At 59.6% G+C, this 15,719-nt stretch overlaps 1 protein-coding gene and 1 long non-coding RNA gene across 3 annotated transcripts; one reads left to right on the top strand and one right to left on the bottom strand.

Annotated features, from left to right (window-relative positions):
- Positions 1-1,689: 1,689 nt before the first annotated feature.
- On the bottom strand, positions 1,690-4,593 carry LOC145721004 (uncharacterized). Its single transcript, XR_014144463.1, has 2 exons — positions 3,039-4,593; positions 1,690-1,974 (listed from the first exon to the last, which is right to left on the bottom strand). It is a non-coding gene; the product is annotated as an uncharacterized LOC145721004 (long non-coding RNA).
- Positions 4,594-5,802: 1,209 nt separating this feature from the next.
- LY6E (lymphocyte antigen 6 family member E) lies at positions 5,803-9,506 on the top strand. Of its 2 annotated transcripts, none has more exons than XM_006748681.3 (4): positions 5,803-5,975; positions 7,847-7,952; positions 8,346-8,465; positions 8,541-9,506. In XM_006748681.3, the coding sequence occupies exons 2-4, from the start codon at positions 7,901-7,903 to the stop codon at positions 8,759-8,761; spliced, it is 393 nt and encodes a 130-aa protein (XP_006748744.1). In that variant the 5' UTR covers positions 5,803-5,975; positions 7,847-7,900; the 3' UTR covers positions 8,762-9,506. The 2 variants fall into 2 exon arrangements, with proteins under 2 accessions (XP_006748744.1, XP_030875578.1); XM_031019718.2 differs by having other exon boundaries at positions 5,814-5,975; positions 7,844-7,952.
- Positions 9,507-15,719: the final 6,213 nt, after the last annotated feature.

Raw genomic sequence — 15,719 nt, 5'->3', positions numbered from 1 at the left:
GGGCTCCCAGAGGCCACAGATGGCTGGTTTCTGCCCCTCAGTTGGGGTGGCAAAGGGCCAGAGCTGGCTTGTGCTGACTGCTCTGTTGGAGAAACTCAGAGCCTCACTCACCGTCCCACCTAGCTGGGCCCCAGGCTCCCACCAGGCAGAGCCTCAGGGAGGGTTCACGGGGTCCTGGTACCAGCCAGTACCCCACTAGGATCCAGGTCCCACACCCAGCAAGACGGCAGCAGGTGTTCCCGTGGAGGGCTCTTCCCCACCCCCGGGACAGCTTGCGAAGCCTGAAGCAGATTTGCTTGTGAGAGGGAAGGACCCCCAAGCCTCAAGTCTGGGAGATCTGCTGGGCCAGCCTGAAGGGTCCTGACCAGGGCCCAGGGCAGGGACGGCAGGGAAAGGATGAAGCGGGTCTGTCCTGGGACCATGTGAGTGAATCCATAAATTGTCCAGGAAAATGGAGACCCAGCCGGACCAGACTGACCACAGCCTCTGTGGTGGACTGGTCCCAGCCTCACAGCCTGCAGCAGATGCACCGCTCAATCTAGGGAGACTAAAGGGAAACAGGGAGTGGTCAGGAAAGAGGGAAGGGTCCTGCGAAGGGAGATGGAGGGGCAGAGAGGGAGGCTGGGGCAGGAGCAGTGCTCCTGGGTCCTGCTGGGCTCACATCTGGCAGGGAGGATGGGCGGGAGGAGGAGGGTGAAGCTGGCTCGAAGGGAGGCAGTGTGGGAGGCGGGCAGTCCTCTGAGCTAGTGTTCGGACCCATGCTTAAGGGTCTCCTGTGAGCCCAGCTCCCAGACAGCACCACTGACAGGGACAGGACCCAGCCATGAAGCTGGAGGGAGAGGGGAACTCCCAAGGCCACCACGGGTGTGGAGGAGGCCCCCCAGGGGAGACAGAACCCCACCCGAGGGCTGAGAACTTGGTGGGAGGTGGGGTCTGGTTGGTCACTGCCTAGCTGAGACCAATGCAGGACCTTCTGCCAAATTTGTGGTGGTGTCTTTTCCTGGTGTGCTCAGGTAGAGTTCCATGGGCATGGCTGTAAGGGAGGCCCCTGCCCTCGTGTCTCCATCAACCAACAACAAAGTTCAGCCTCCAGGCACCCAGCCCCAGGTGCAAGATCCTGAACGTTCTAGTTCTACATGTAGTCATGTAGGTCGGGGGTCTTCGCATGCTCTGCAGCAAGTACTGTGATGGATTCCAACGGGTCGTCTCAGAGCCTGTCTGAGTCGACTGACTTAGAGTCCCGCTGACTGTCACAGGAGCTCCACCCAGCTGGAGGCTCTTAGGTTGAGTCTGTAGGAAGCCTATGGTCTTGCATGTGAAGGAGGCTGGTGGACTATGGCCCCAGCACCCCTTCCTGCAGCCCCCTCCCACAGGCTACCTCCCTGCAGCCCTCCCTCCCGCAGACCAACCCCCCCTCCCCATGCTGTGCCATCCTTGCAAACATCACAGTTTTTTTTTTTTTTTAAGATTTTATTTATTTATTTGGGAGAGAGAGAAAGAGGGCAGGAGCAGTAGGGGGAGGGGCAGGGGAGAAGCAGATACCCCGCTTGAGCAGGGAGCCGGATGTGGGGCTCGATTCCAGGACCCTGGGATCAGGACCTGAGCCAAAGGCAGACATTTAACCAACTGAGCCACCCAGGCGCCCCCACACTTTTTTTTTTTTTTAGCTTCTAAATTCTAAGTGTGGTGGTTTTGTTTTTTTGTTTTTTAGCTTCTAAGTTCTAAGTGTGGCTTTCTATCCCACAACACCAGCTCTCAAGCTGTATTTCCATTCAAAAGTACTGGTCTGATTATTCACTGAGCATCTAATACTTGCCAGGCAGTATTCTGTGTCAAGGAGAAGGGCCAGGTACTTCCAGGGCAGGAGGGAGGGATCTCTCTGAATGGGTTCTTGAGCAGATGAGCGAGGGTGCAGGCCAAGGAGGTCTGGAGTGGACTTCCTCTTCCAGGGTTGGGAACAGCTGTGCAAAGGGCCTGAGGTGGGAGCATGTGACAGGGTGAGCTGAGCCTGTGGCTGGAGCAGATGCTCTGAAATCACAGTAGCACTTTGGACTGTTCTCTGGGCGAAGCGGGGGCCAGCCTGAGGGGAGCATGCTGAGGCTCCACTTGGAGACGTGGAGCTGTGCCCAGAGAGGTAAGGCAGGGATACAGAGCCCCACAGTGTGGCCTCACCAGCAGCCACCAGCCTTTTGGGCTGCTCTCCTTGCACACTGAACCCCCACTGCCAGACAAGGCCTTGCCTCCAATCCAGCTAGAGCCCGAGAGTGGCTGGCTCCAGGCTCCCTGGCCCTACAAGAGACAGGGCAGCCGGAGAGAAGGGCCAGGGGGGGTCTGCACACTTCCCCACAGGACCCCTAAGCAGAAACCTGCAGTAGGAGTCCCCGAGCCACGCGGGAGGGGGGCAGCTCCAGATGGGAAAGACACTGCGCCAGGGGCCCAAGGAGGCCGAGAACCCCTGCCAGCAGCTTGTGAATACCACCCACGGGCAGACGCGGTCAGGCATGGATACCTCCTGTGGCAGGGTGCTGAACCTCCCTCTTAGAATGCCAGACGAGGGCGATTGCCCCACCTGCACCCCGCAGCCCCCTCTCCAGCCTCAGCACCCCGTGCCAGGCTCCTGTTAGCTCAGGTCCCTGAGGGGGGCTCCTATTATTAGCTCCTCCAGCCCATGGGTCCCCTTCCAGCAGACGGTGAGGGCAACAGGCACCCATCTCTCCCAGTTCTGGACCAGCTTGACCGTGCACACACCAGGGTCCAGACCCTGGACAGGACTGAGAGGCATCCAGCAGCAAATGTGCCCCCCCCCCCCACTCAAAGGGCCGGCAACCCAAACTCCAGCAGTCTCTGCCAGGAGAAAGTTCCCCAGGAAGCATGAGTCGGGGGAGAGCTGCCAGAGCACGGGTCGGCACATACCTTGGGTGGAGGCACGCTACTCTCAGCCTCTGCCTGCTGCCGCCCCCCACCCTACTCCCCCCCAGGCTGGGGGGCGCCGCCACCCCAGGGCAGCGGCCAAGAGGAAGAGCCTCCCGGGTTCTCACCTGTGCAGGCCTTCCTCCTCTCTGGGCTCAGCAGGGGGCTGCGGGGACCCATGCTGGAAAGTGACGCCTGAGTGACTGGCAGGGGTGGGTCACTGTCCCGCCGCTTCACTCCCTGGCTCGCTTGGTCACTATTCGCAGGGCCTTCTGGACCTCCCTGGCCAGCCTGAGGTGGGGCAGCAGACACTGGGCCTGGGCAGCGCTGCACTTGGGGCCTGGCCCTTTGCGGGGGTGGGGGGGCACAGGCTCACACAGAGTGCCCATGTGGGAAGACATTTCACCAAGGCTGTGCCCCCCTCCACCTACCCACTGGCCCCTCCCCAGGACAGGGTCTGCCCAAGAAGCAGTGAGGCAATACTGGAGCAGGGAAAGAAAAAAACATTCTGGGCCAGTGGCCAGGGGTGGGGGGGTGGGGGTGCGGGGCTGACCCAGGAAATGAGCAGGTAGTTCACAAAACCCAAAGACCTGGGCAAGCCCGAGAAAGGGAAGCAGAAGCAGGGCTGTCTGTAGACACAAGTCCACCAGGTAGACACATACCTGGCCATTTCACACACGGAGCGGGCCAGCCTAGCCTCCCTGCCTCGGTTTTTGGAAGGACCCCACAGATTATGTCATCAGGCATTGCACAAACTCCTGGCTTGCCATACATGTTCAGATACATTTTCTTGAGTCTCACGCCTGTTCTGTGGCAGTGACCTTGGGGACTTGTTGTGGGTTGGTTGTTCAAAATCACAAGAGCCCTCTGAATCAAAGGGTCCTGTCTTGAATGGGGCAGAGTCCACTTATGCTTTCACCCACAAATACTTGCTAAGCACCCACCACGAGCCAGAAGTGGTCTGGGTGCTGGGCACTGTCCTCGAGGGCTGACCTGCTGGACAGAATCAACAAGCAAGTAGCCCATACCAAAACTGATGGGCACTGCCAAGATAAAATGTATGCCTCTTATGGGGACCAAAATTCATCCAAATCCCTTCTGGGCAGGTGAGCAAGGGGCTCCACTTGCCAAAGGAGCTTCACATTTCCCCCTTCCAGGCTAAGCCCAAAGCTTAGACTAAGATACCAACAAGGTGCTGCCTGGGGAAAGGATGAGGAAGCCCCACTCAGACACCCACCCCGCCTTCCAAAGGTAAGATCCAGAAAGGGTAACCAAGGGCTGTGGCCTACTGCATGTCCCCGGGGACAGCAGGGCCATCACCCCTAGAAGATATCGCCGCTCCTTGGCTGGGGACCTCTTGGGACATGTGCAGAGCCTCACCTTCAGCCTCCAAGGAGAGAGCCCCCAAAGCCTTCCCAAGTTGATCCATCCCACATCATCCGGATGTTACAAGGAACCACTGGAACGTCTGACCCTGATCCCCAAACTGTGAAGACACACACACACTTCCGTGCATACTCATACACACCAACCACACACTCACGCACTCCCCTGCACACTCCCATGGCGCCTCATGTACCCCTAGGCCTTTCTCATGTGACTGGTCCATTACAATGGCCCCTCTTCCCATGCAGCTCCCTCCTGGCCACCCTGCCGTTCTGCCTCGACTCCCTCCCCCTTGCCTGGCCTCCCCAGCTGTGATAGTTAAGAAGCCTCTCCCCCCACCCCCCCTCCCCCGCGCCCTCCACCACCCTCACCCACAGGTGCCACCAGAAAGCCTGAGAGAAAAGGTCAGGTGCCACAGCTCCTCACAGGAAGTGTGGCTGTGAACTGTGAAGTGCATTTCCAAAACAAGCAGGTGGCTGAGACTCAGCAAACTGCGCCAAAGTCTCTGCAGAAGGAGGGGAAACCACCAAATGAGAGGGGGATGGAAGGGCCAGGCAGCCCGGCCTGCCGGCAAGCCCATTACCTCCCGCTCCCCTGGCTGCAATTGGTCTCCCATCCTGGCCAATGAGAAGCAGGATGCAGGGGCGTGGGGTCCTGCCAGGCCGCCCTCTCTGGCCAGAGCCGGGCCTCCCTGCCCAGAGTGGATGGTGCAGGTCCAGCCAGGGAATACCTATTGACAGAACGCACGAAAGGCTTTGCTGTCAGGCTAAGGATGCTGGCTTTATCCTAGCAGGCTTCTAGGCTCTGCGCTGGGAGGGTCACATGAGGCCGGCTTTGTGAAAGGATCTTCTAGCAGCAGAGTGAGCTGGAGGCCTGGGAGCATCCTGGCTGAGTGTCTTGGCCCAGGTGGGGGCAGCCCCATAAGAGGCAACCCCTGCGCCCAGAGCAAAAAGGGATCCAGAACCAGCAAAGATGGATGTCTCGCTGGAGATCCCTGTGGCCCACAGCCACTGCCCCCTGCGACCTTCCTCCGCCACCCACGGGAGGGCTAAGGCCTCGGCCCCGAGGCATGGCCAGGAGCCTAGGACCACGGGGGACCCCGGGGCAGAGGGGACGGCGAGCTAGAGGCAAGCTCCCGGCCTCCTCCCCGCCCCCAACCGGCCCCGGCCCAGGGGTCTGAAACGCGTCCACGGCACTCGGCAGAAGGGACGCGAGCCCTCCCCGAGCGCGGCCGGCTACCGGTGGGCCCCGTCCCCGCCCCCACACGCTCGCCACACGTCGCCCGGCTGCCCTGCGATGACGCGCGCCCCGCGTGGGGACCAGAAGGACCGGCCGGACGGGCCAGCGACACCTCCCTGGGGCTGGGCTTGGGGTCCGAGGTGGGGGCCTGCCAGCCCCGCCCGGTCCGGGAACTCGGAGTCTGCCCCCGCCCCCGCGCCCAGGAATGCCGCCCCGCGCCCGCCCGCGGGAGCCCCGACTCCGCCCCTGCTTCCTCCCCCGCTCGCGGGAGCGCCGACTCCGCCCCGCCCGCCCCTGCGCCCCTCGCCAGCACGAGCGCCGACTCCGCCTGCGGTCCCCCGCCCGCCGCGGCTGCCGGCTGCCGGGAGTCCCGGGGTGTCGTGCGCTTGGGCTCCAGACTTGGGTAGCTCGGCGAGGCCGTGGACCTGCGTCTGCCCCGCGTGAGTCGGCGGGGCCCGGACCGGGGCTGGGGGAGCGGGGACGACCCCTTTGGCACCGGGCAGGACGGAGGCGGGGCGAGCAGGGTGCCGGGAAAGACGCGGGAGGGACTGGAGGAGGCTGGGAGTCCGGGCTTACGGGTGGGCTTGGCGCTTGGGGGCTGAGCTTCCACTCCCATCCCCCAGCCCTCCCAGCCCTTCCGAATATTTCCCGAGATCGGGGCTGGAGCGGGCGCAGACCAACACCAGGCGCCCTCCCTGGCTGGGTGACCCAGAGCCGCGCAGGCTTGGGGCCCATCACCCGACTCTAGGTTCCCCTTCACCTCTCCCGTGGGGATTGGCGAGGGGCATCGTTGCTGATTTAAGAAGGGGCCTGGGATCTTGGCGGGGCAGCAGGATGGGAAGAATTGAGTGCCCTTCCTGGTGGACCACCCTGGGGACTGGAGCCTACTCTGGGAAGGGGTGAAAGCTCCTTGTTTGCCAAAGATTATGCAAGCATATGAGGTGCCTAGGAGCCTCCCCCCCCAGCGCCCCCCCCACTCCCTACCCCCCTACTGAGCCATCTGGCTCCTTCCGATCTTCGATCTTCGGGGACAAGGACTAGCTCCTGCCTCTGTAGTGGCCCCCAGTCACTGGATGCCTGGCCTTGTCAGAAATCAGCCCTGCGAGCCTGGGGGAAGAGTGGGCAGTCTGGGTCCCAGATGGCACTGTCCCCGAGCCCCACTGGTTCCCCTCGGGGCCCCTTGGCCTGACCCTGCTCATGTCCATCCACTCCAGCCAGTGCCCCGACTCAGCCCAGTGGGGCCTGTTTGGTTGGGGGCCTGGCAGGGGACAGTGGGGACACGGGCTGTGACCGGTGGCTGTGCATTCCAGAGCTTCCTTGAGAACAGCTCAGTTTCTCCAGGCCCAAACCTCACTTTACAGAAGACGAAACTAAGGCTCCTTTCTCCCTGAACTACCTGGATCTGGAGCTGGGCTCGGCCCTACTCTTGGGCATCTGCAGCTCCTACCCCCGACCCCAGGATGTCATCCCAGGCCTAGAACTGGGCCAGGGAAGCCTGTTGTCTCCCTGGCATTCTTCTTCCCAGTGCCTGGGACCTGCTCCCCAGGCCCAGAATGCCCTTCCCACACCCATGGCGTCCCCAGCCGAAGAAGGCACCAGACTGCTCCTCCCACATCATGCCTCCTGCCCAACAGGGAACCAGAACCCCAGCTGCTCCCCTCCCTGTGCTTTCTCCACCCACTGCCACTGGTCTCTGCCCAGGAGAGGGTCCTGGTGGAGGGCACCAGGCAGCCCCCATAGACTCCTATCTACCTAGCTGAGACTCGCTGAATCTCTTTTTCAGGCACGAGATGGGGGAATAGCAGATATTTATAGGTTCGCTGTCATCAGCTTTGAATAACATAGGGAGAAACATAGAAAACTGCTGGAGGTGGGCGCTCGGCACCCAGCCCAGCCCGAGTCCCTCATGTCAGGAATGGAGCTGGCTCATGGAAAGTCCTGGATGCAGGCCAGCTAATATTCCTGGCCACTCTCCCCCCACCCCCAGCACCACCAGCAGGGGCCACTCTCTTGGCCTCCCTTTCTGTGTGATCCTGAGATCTTTCATGAGCTCCCTCATCTGGCCCCAGCAGCAAGCACCACAGGCTGGGGGACGGGTCTCAACTAGAAGGAGTGGGCACACTGAGGGGTAGGTGGGAATGGGGCAGGAAGACCCTCTGTGTGCTGGCTGTGCTTCTGCCAGGGATAGGCGCCCCCCTCCCACCTGCCCCTCCGTCTATCAAATGGGGGCAGCGCAGCTCCCAGGGCCTGAGGCTCTGGCCCCTCCTCCCAGTGGGCAGCCCGGTCCCCCACCGAGTTGTTCTCTAAGCAGGAGCAGTATCTTTGGCTTTGTGAGGCCCCAGACCGGACAGCGGTCTCCTCCAGAATGAAGGTCTTCCTGCCCATGCTGCTGGCTGCCCTCCTGAGTGTGGAGCAAGGTGAGATGCCCCTTGGGGCCCCGGGCCGTTGGCTGAGCTGTGCTTACCTCCTGGACTCCCCCGAGCAGTGCCCAGGGGCCCTTCAGGCCTGTTCCTGCCTGACCTGCTGTGGCCGGCCGAACGGTCCTCTCCCCCAGCAAAGCGGGTCCCTGCTCCTTGCTGCTCCCCCGGAGGTCTGAGTTCTGACCCTGACACACTTACTACTGTGCTTTGGGACGTCCCTGGAGCTCCTCCTCCAGGGCCAAGGTCTGGAGTGTGATGATTGCTCGAATAACATCGGCAAATGATTGGGAGGTGGTTGGGTGTTGGCTCGGGACTGGCAGGGGACACCGCTGGAAGGCATCCCAGGGCCCGAGACAGGTCTCACCTGCAGCGTCTCCCCTTCTTCTGCAGCCCACTCCCTGGTGTGCTTCTCGTGCACGAACCAGAACAGTAACTTATACTGCCTGAAGCCGACCGTCTGCGCGGACTCCGACAGCTACTGCGTCACGGTGTCCGCCTCTGCCGGACTCGGTGAGTGCTGGCCGCCGCCCCTCCCCGCGCGGCCGCCCCCCCCGCCCCCCCTCACCGCCTTGCTGTCCTGTGCAGGGAAACTGGTGGACTTCGGCCACACCCTGAACAAGGGCTGCTCCCCGATCTGCCCCAGCCCCAGCATCAACCTGGGCGTGGCGTCCGTCGGCACCTATTGCTGCCAGAGCTTCCTATGCAACCTCAGCACTGCTGGCCGGGGATTGCGGGCCAGCGGCGCAGTGCTGGGCCTCGGGCTCCTGCTCAGCCTGCTGTCCGCCCTGCAGCGGCTCGGGCCCTGACCGCTGGGGCCCGGCAGCTGGTCCAGACTCCCCCAGCTCAGGAAGGAAGGCCTGCGCCCCCCCCGCCCCGCCAGCCCCCGAAACGATGTGGAAGCCTCTTCCTCTGACTCTTCACCCTGCTCGATCCCAGCGCTCTCCGCCGTCGGTGCCCACGGTCAGGCCTGCCCCTTGCGCCCCCATCTCCCCTCCGAGGCGGCCCCTAACCTCACTTCTCGGGCGGGGATGTGACCTCCTCAGGTTGGAAGGGCTGAGGGCCCGGAGTCAGAACTGAGTCCTGGGGACACCCTGGGAGGGGCACGTGCGCCGCAGGCTCTGCTCCGTCTGTACCCAGGTGGGGTGGGAGATGTGCTTTGTGCCGCTGCGTCCCAGGGGGACCAGCGTGCTGTTGTCAGAGGGGAGTGCATCCTCTCAGCTGTGTGGACGGGTGCGTGCGTGCCGTGTGCGGCCCTGCCAGAGCCGGGCCGTGACGGGGGGCCGGAGACCCGAGTCCGACGTTAGCGGTGGCTGAGCCACCCGAGCCCCAACAACAAAGCTGCTTCTCTCTCGCCTTTCTGCGTCCCACGTTCACGCACTTTAACGGTGGCCTTTTGGAAGAAGATGGGCTTCCGGTGCGTCTGGGTTTAGGCCGCTGGACCCAGGAATCAGTCCCCGCCCCCCAGCTGCGGCACCACCCCCCCTCCACCCCCACATTGGAGTCGGCCTGCTGCTTTGGTGCCTCAAATAAACACATGTTCTCCACCTTTCACACTCTGGCTGTGGCTGCATGTTTGGGAGTCCCCCTCCCAGCAGGGGCCTAACGTGGGGGGTCCCCCTGTGGTACAGCCCCACCCTGAGGCCCATATCGGGGAGAGGGCTCCCCCGAGTCCACAGCTCGCTGCCCTAAGGCCTAGAAGGGGACCTCCCTAACCCTAACCCGCATCCTGCACTCTTTCCCATGCCAGACCAGGCCGGGCCACGTGGGAAGTTCGTCCTCAGGCAGGACAAAGGCAGGACAGGGCAGGACCGGGAGCAGGGAGGGCGGCCAGTCTGCTTCTGGGAGGGAGGCAGCACCCTCCAGAGGGAGGAATGGGTTTGGACAGGGAGAAGGCGAGGAGCCTGCAGGAGCATGCACATGCACGTGGGACGGGCACCAGCGCCCGGCTCTCTGGGATTTGAGAATGGGATGCTGGGGGCCGTCGGGCCGAGGTGGGCACAGGAAACCCTGGTTGGGCAGGCAGGGGCCCGGTGAGCGGGTGAGTGAGACCCCTGCCCTGAGCCCACTTCTGCTCTGCAAGCCACGTTGTGTCTGTGGTGACCAGGGAAGCCATCTGCAGGGGCCGCTGCCGGGGGAGGCTCTGTGTTCGCAGCCCAGGGCTTCTCTGATCCCGCTGGGGGCGCGGCGGAGGCCGTGGCACGTCGGGGCGCTCTGGGAAGGTGGGACAGGTCGGCGTCCACTTGATGCTGGCAGGCCGCATCTGAGGACCCAGAGGGGGCCCCGAAGGACCCGCCGAGAGGGTCCATGGCTTCATGCAGGCTAGAAATGAGATGGGAGCCAGGAGGAAGTGAGAGCGAAGTTTACTGACGAGCGCAAGGGCTAGAGTATAGTGGATGGAGCGTCTGGGAGACTCCCTGTCCCTTCGGGTTGGGGGTTCCTATTAGAAAGGGTCCGGGCTACTGTTCCTTCAGGAATCCAGGGTAGAGTCCCATCAAAGGTGAGTGTCAGGTGAACAGTGGGTGTTAGTCCGAGATTCGCTGAGGGTGGGGGTGTTGATGCCAGCATCGGCCCAGGTTTGTGGGAGGCTCGTGTCCTGGAACGTGTTTGGGATCCCGTTCTTCCAGGTGTTACCAGGTGTGTGGGGCCTAGGAGGAACTCAGAACGGTGAATTGTCTTGCCTCCCCCTGGAGCAGAAAACAAGCTCTGGTTTACACAGACGCAAGGGGAACTACAGGGCATGAATCACTGTGACCAAGCGGAGAAATAGCAGGACAGAGACTTTGCGAAATGCAGTCCCTTCAGCTTCCCTGCCCCCCACACGCCCGCACACCCAGGTTGTCCTGGGCTGGCCAGAAGCTCCGGTGTGCCTGTGTCCAGCGACCACAGAACACTGTCCAGCAGGGTGGGACAGTGGTCAGTGTGGGGCTCAGGATCCTGGCCCATCTCCAGGGAATCCCTGAGATCAGGCATGGGCACGGAAGCATGGAAATGTCATTGTCACGGCCACCAAAGGGGGACAGCCCGCCAATACACAGAGCCAGGTGACAGCGCAGTGATTGCGCCCAAGGAAGGGACGGCCCCCAAATAAGCGGGGCAGGAGGGATCTGCCCCAGTAGGGTGATAAGAGGAAGGAGACCCAGGCCCAACCAGTTCCTTGTAGAAGGATCCAGAAGCACATCAGAGCAGCCTGATTGAGATTCAGTGGGCAGGGAGCATGTGATTCGCCTGAATGGGTCCGGCCAGCATTAAAAACAAAAGAAGGGGCACCTGGCTGGCTCTGTGGAGTGGGCAACTCTTGATCTTAGAGTTGGAAGTTCGAGCCCCAGTTGGGTGTAGAGATCACTTAAAAAACATTTTTTTTTTTAAAGAAAAAGAATTCAAGGAGCTAGAAATCAGAATGTCCCCCAGATACACTGGCAGGTGTTGTCACAGGCAATTCCCCTCGGGGCTCTGAGTCCCCGGGTAGAATGCGTAGAATGCGTAGAATGCATTAACCGTGCTGTTCACTCAGCATAGATCAAGCGAGCTCGCTAGCACGGCTCAGACTGGCGAGGTGAGACCTGTGGGCCGTGGTGGGTTGGGCAGAGGAAGTTGCACAAGTGGGCCTGAAACTTGAGAGCCCTGGTCAGGTACTTGGACTTGACGCTGGGGCGGTGGCAGGACACCTGGGGACCCCATGCTCCCTTCCTGCTAGTAGTCTCTTAGGCTTGCATCTCTAGCACCTACTGTTTCCCAGGGGCTGTTCGTCTCTTACTACCCTTCCTACATCTGCACTCAGAGATGGCAATGCTTATCGGTTTTCAGAAGCCCCCCTGAGGCTGCGGGCTTGAAGCCACTTGCACTACTGGGTGGGTGACCCTCGGGCTCTGCACTCCCTCTGCTCTGGGTGGGCGGGCAGGTCCTTAAGGGCTGGGCTCAGAGGCTGGTGGCCTCCCTGGTTCCTGCTTCCCCTCTCTGGGGAGGGGAGAGGCTGGGGGCTGGGCGGGTGCAGGCAGCCTGTGGGAGCAGCAGGAGGTGGGGTGGGGCTGGGTGAGAAGGGGCGGAGGGGTGGGAGGAGGAGCCCAGAGCTCTAAGTTTCCATTTCCTGCAGCCGGGAGGAAGGAAGGTAGGGCGGGGAGGGGCGGGCCAAAAGAGCCCCAGACTCTCGACCTGCCCTGGCAACCTGCCAGGCTGCAGTAAGGGGCCAGGCACACAGTCGTCAGGAGCCCAGACTCCCTGACCTCAGCGTCAGGTGCCCGGGTGACACCCCACCCCCCATCTCAGTAGCCAAAGTCAGCTCTGTGTTCTGGCCTCGGTTTGCGAGTCCCCGCAGGGAGGGGATCTCTCTCTGGGGAGGGAATGGGTGTGTCTGGCCCTTGCCCCCTCGCCTGCCCCTCCCAGGCTGCTGACTCTGCTGCCTGCACCTGCTGGCCTGGGAGGTGGAGGGATCCTGCCCCGGCTCTGGCCTCCTCCTGTGGTGGTCTCGGCCCAGGCTGGGCAGGCCCTGCGCCTCGTCTCCCCAGTCCTTGTCATCTTTTAATGAGCTAGAGAAAAAGATCACCTACTAAGGAGTGACACTGAGAATAACCCCTGAATTCTTGACAGCAACTAGGAAGCAGAAGAAAGTAAATGACAACCTAGAGTTCTCTGTGCAGCAAAAGTACCAAAATAAAGTTGAAAGAAAACCATGGTCAGAGAAACAAATCCGAGAGTTTCTTACCGCATACTTGCACTAAAAGAAAGTGTAGGAAGTATTCTTCAGCCAGAAGGAAAAGGATACCACTTGGAAGGGAAGGATCCGGGAATGAGGAAAATACTGGTGAATAGGTGGTGAATCTAAATGAACACTGATTTTGTAAGAAGATTAGTAAGTGTGTCTTGTGGGAGACAAATTCGTAGAGGGAGACTTGAAATTCAAAACACAGAGCTAAGTGCTGAGCCCAGCACAGCTGCAGAGCCTGCAGGGGGTGGGGTGGGGGGCCCCGGGCACCGCCTTGGGCGAGGTCTCTCCAGCCCGTGACACCTTCGTGTGTCTGTGCTTTCTCTAGATCAGCATTGCACACCTCCAAAGGGAACCTCCACTTCCAAACTAGGAAAGGGAAGGATGAAAAAAATACACAAAATCACCAAGAAAGGAGGCAAAGAGAGAAAAGAAGAAAGGAACATAGATGCATCGGGATAGACCATAAAAAATCATAGTAGTATGGAGGGTTAAAACCCAAGTATATCTCCATAATTTATTAAATGTAAATGGATTTAATGCTCCAATTAAAGATTAAAGTTTGAATAGTTTTTGAAGACCCAGTATATGCTGTTCCCAGAGATCCACCTGAATTGTAAGACGACGTAAGGGTTGAAGCAAAACCGTGGAACGTGGAGAGCCCTGCAATCTTAAAAAAAATCAATCTTGTGGGGCGCCTGGGTGGCTCAGTCGTTGGGCGCCTGCCTTCGGCTCAGGTCATGACCCCAGCGTCCTGGGATCAAGCGCCACATCAGGCTCCCTGCTTGGCGGGAAGCCTGCTTCTCCCTCTCTCACTCCCCCTGCTTGTGTTCCCTCTCTCGCTGGGTCTCTCTCTTTCAAATAAATAAATAAAAGCTTTTTTTTTTTTTTTTAAATCAATCTTGTATAATTGCATTTTCAAAAGACAAAACAGAAATCATACAGAGTAGTTTCTCCAATCACCATGCAATTATACTGTAAACCATTAACACAAATACAGAAAATAGTCCTCTATTTGGAAATAAAGAAATATTTTATTTTCTTTTTTAAGATTTTATTTATTTGACAGAGAAACAGACGAGGACAGTACCAACACGTTTAAAACCTAACTCAAGGATTTTACTACCACGTTTAACATAAAAATTTGAAAATTTAAGTGGATGAGGAAAATTATTCATCAAAAGCTAATAAAACCGGGACGCCTGGGTGGCTCAGTCGGTGAAGCGGCTGCCTTCGGCCCAGGTCATGATCCCAGGGTCCTGGGATCGAGTCCCACATCGGGCTCCTTGCTCAGCAGGGAACCTCCTTCTCCCCCTCTCTCCCTCTGCTTGTGCTCTCTCTGTCAAATAAATAAAATCTTAAAAAAAAAAAAAAGCTAATAAAACCATTACAAGAAACAATAGAACACAAAAGCTCTGATTTTTTTTAAGTTTTACTTCGACAGAGCTGTGCACTCACGGGAGGCCCGCGGCCCCGCGCTCAGCCTCCCCGCAGCGGCCCAGCCTCGGGGCGGCGCGCGGGCCGGGCGGGGACACCGGTGCGGGTGCCGATCGGGCCTTGCTCTGCGTCCCGCGGCGCTAGGACCCCCGCGGCCTTCCCCCCCTCGAGCGTGCGGAGCGCTCCCACCACGCACGGAGCGACTAAGGCCCCTCCTCGCACCGCCAGCAGCTTCCGCAGCTGCTCAGCGGCTCTCCGCCCCGCAAACGGGTCACTTTGAGAATGGTGCTTGGTGCGCTTTCTTGCTCTGCGTTCCTGCCCTTTCTATGGAGATATGACCGACGTGCAGCCTGCTGGGGTCCGCTGTGCCACGTGCTGACCTAACTCATGTTTGCAGTGAATCGATGGCCAAAGCAGGCCCTCAGACAGGGGCACAGATGTCCTCTCCTCGCCACAAGAACTCAGGATCCACTCCCTTGTCCACTTGCAGAGGCGCCAGAGAGCCGCACTAGCCGCCTGGCACCCACCTGACGGGCCAGCACCTGCTTCTCCATCGCGCCGTGTCGGTCCTTTGGACGCCCCTCCTCCACCTCCCCTCTCCCACCCCACCTGCTGAAACCACAGGTCTGATCTCTATCTCTGTTTTTTTTGATGTGTGTGTGTGTGGTTTTTTTTTTAAAGATTTTGTTTATTTATTTGACAGAGAGAGACACAGCGAGAGAGGGAACACAAGCAGGGGGAGTGGGAGAGAGAGAAGCAGGCTTCCCGCAGAGCAGGGAGCCCGATGCGGGGCTCGATCCCGGGACCCTGGGATCATGACCTGAGCCGAAGGCAGACGCTTAACGACTGAGCCACCCAGGCGCCCCTGTGTGTGGTTTTTTAAAAAAGATTTTATTTGGGGCGCCTGGGTGGCTCAGTTGGTTAAGCGACTGCCTTCGGCTCAGGTCATGATCCCGGAGTCCCGGGATCGAGTCCCGCATCGGGCTCCCTGCTCAGCAGGGAGTCTGCTTCTCCCTCTGACCCTCCCCCCTCTCATGCTCTCTCTATCTCATTCTCTCTCTCAAATAAATAAATAAAATCTTTAAAAAAAAATAAAATAAAAAAATAAAAAAGATTTTATTTGAGAGCGAGCACGAGCAGAGGGAGGGCAGGGGGAGGGGCAGAGCGAGAGGGAGAAGTAGGCTCCCCGCTGAGCTAGGATTGGGGATTCGGGATTTGGGACTCTATCCCAGGATCCTACGATCATGACCTGAGCCGGTGGCAGAAGCTTAACCGACTGAGCTACCCCCAGGCGCCCAGATCTGATCTCTTTTTCTACAAGTTCGGTTTTTCTTTCTTCTTCCTCTCTTTTTAGGTCCCACGTATAAGTCAGTAAGTGAGATCGTCAGGTATTTGGCAGCGTTTGTCTTTCTCAGACTTATCTCACCAGGTCCATCAGGTTTCCGAAATGGCAGGATTTCCTTCTTCTTCCCGGCGGCGTAACATTCCACTGTGTATACACCACACATCCTTCATCCACTGGACCGTGGGTGGACACTTAGGTTGCCTCCATGTCTTGGCTATTGTGAATGACACTGCTGTGGACGTGGGTGCAGGACAATGTGATTTAAATGCAGTCACACAGTCTG

The sequence above is a fragment of the Leptonychotes weddellii genome, chromosome 4 (assembly GCF_054177405.1).
Source record: "Leptonychotes weddellii isolate Sample4059 chromosome 4, ASM5417740v2, whole genome shotgun sequence".
NCBI classification, from domain to species: domain Eukaryota; kingdom Metazoa; phylum Chordata; class Mammalia; order Carnivora; family Phocidae; genus Leptonychotes; species Leptonychotes weddellii.
Note: the sequence above shows the minus strand (reverse complement) of the source record. Positions and strands in the feature narration are given on the sequence as shown.

Coding starts and splice junctions, on each gene's coding strand:
- LY6E (XM_006748681.3), top strand. CDS start 7,901: ATGAAGGTCTTCCTGCCCATGCTGCTGGCTGCCCTCCTGAGTGTGGAG. Junction 7,953..8,345: donor CCTCCTGAGTGTGGAGCAAG/GTGAGATGCCCC, acceptor CTTCTTCTGCAG/CCCACTCCCTGGTGTGCTTC. Junction 8,466..8,540: donor GTCCGCCTCTGCCGGACTCG/GTGAGTGCTGGC, acceptor TGTCCTGTGCAG/GGAAACTGGTGGACTTCGGC.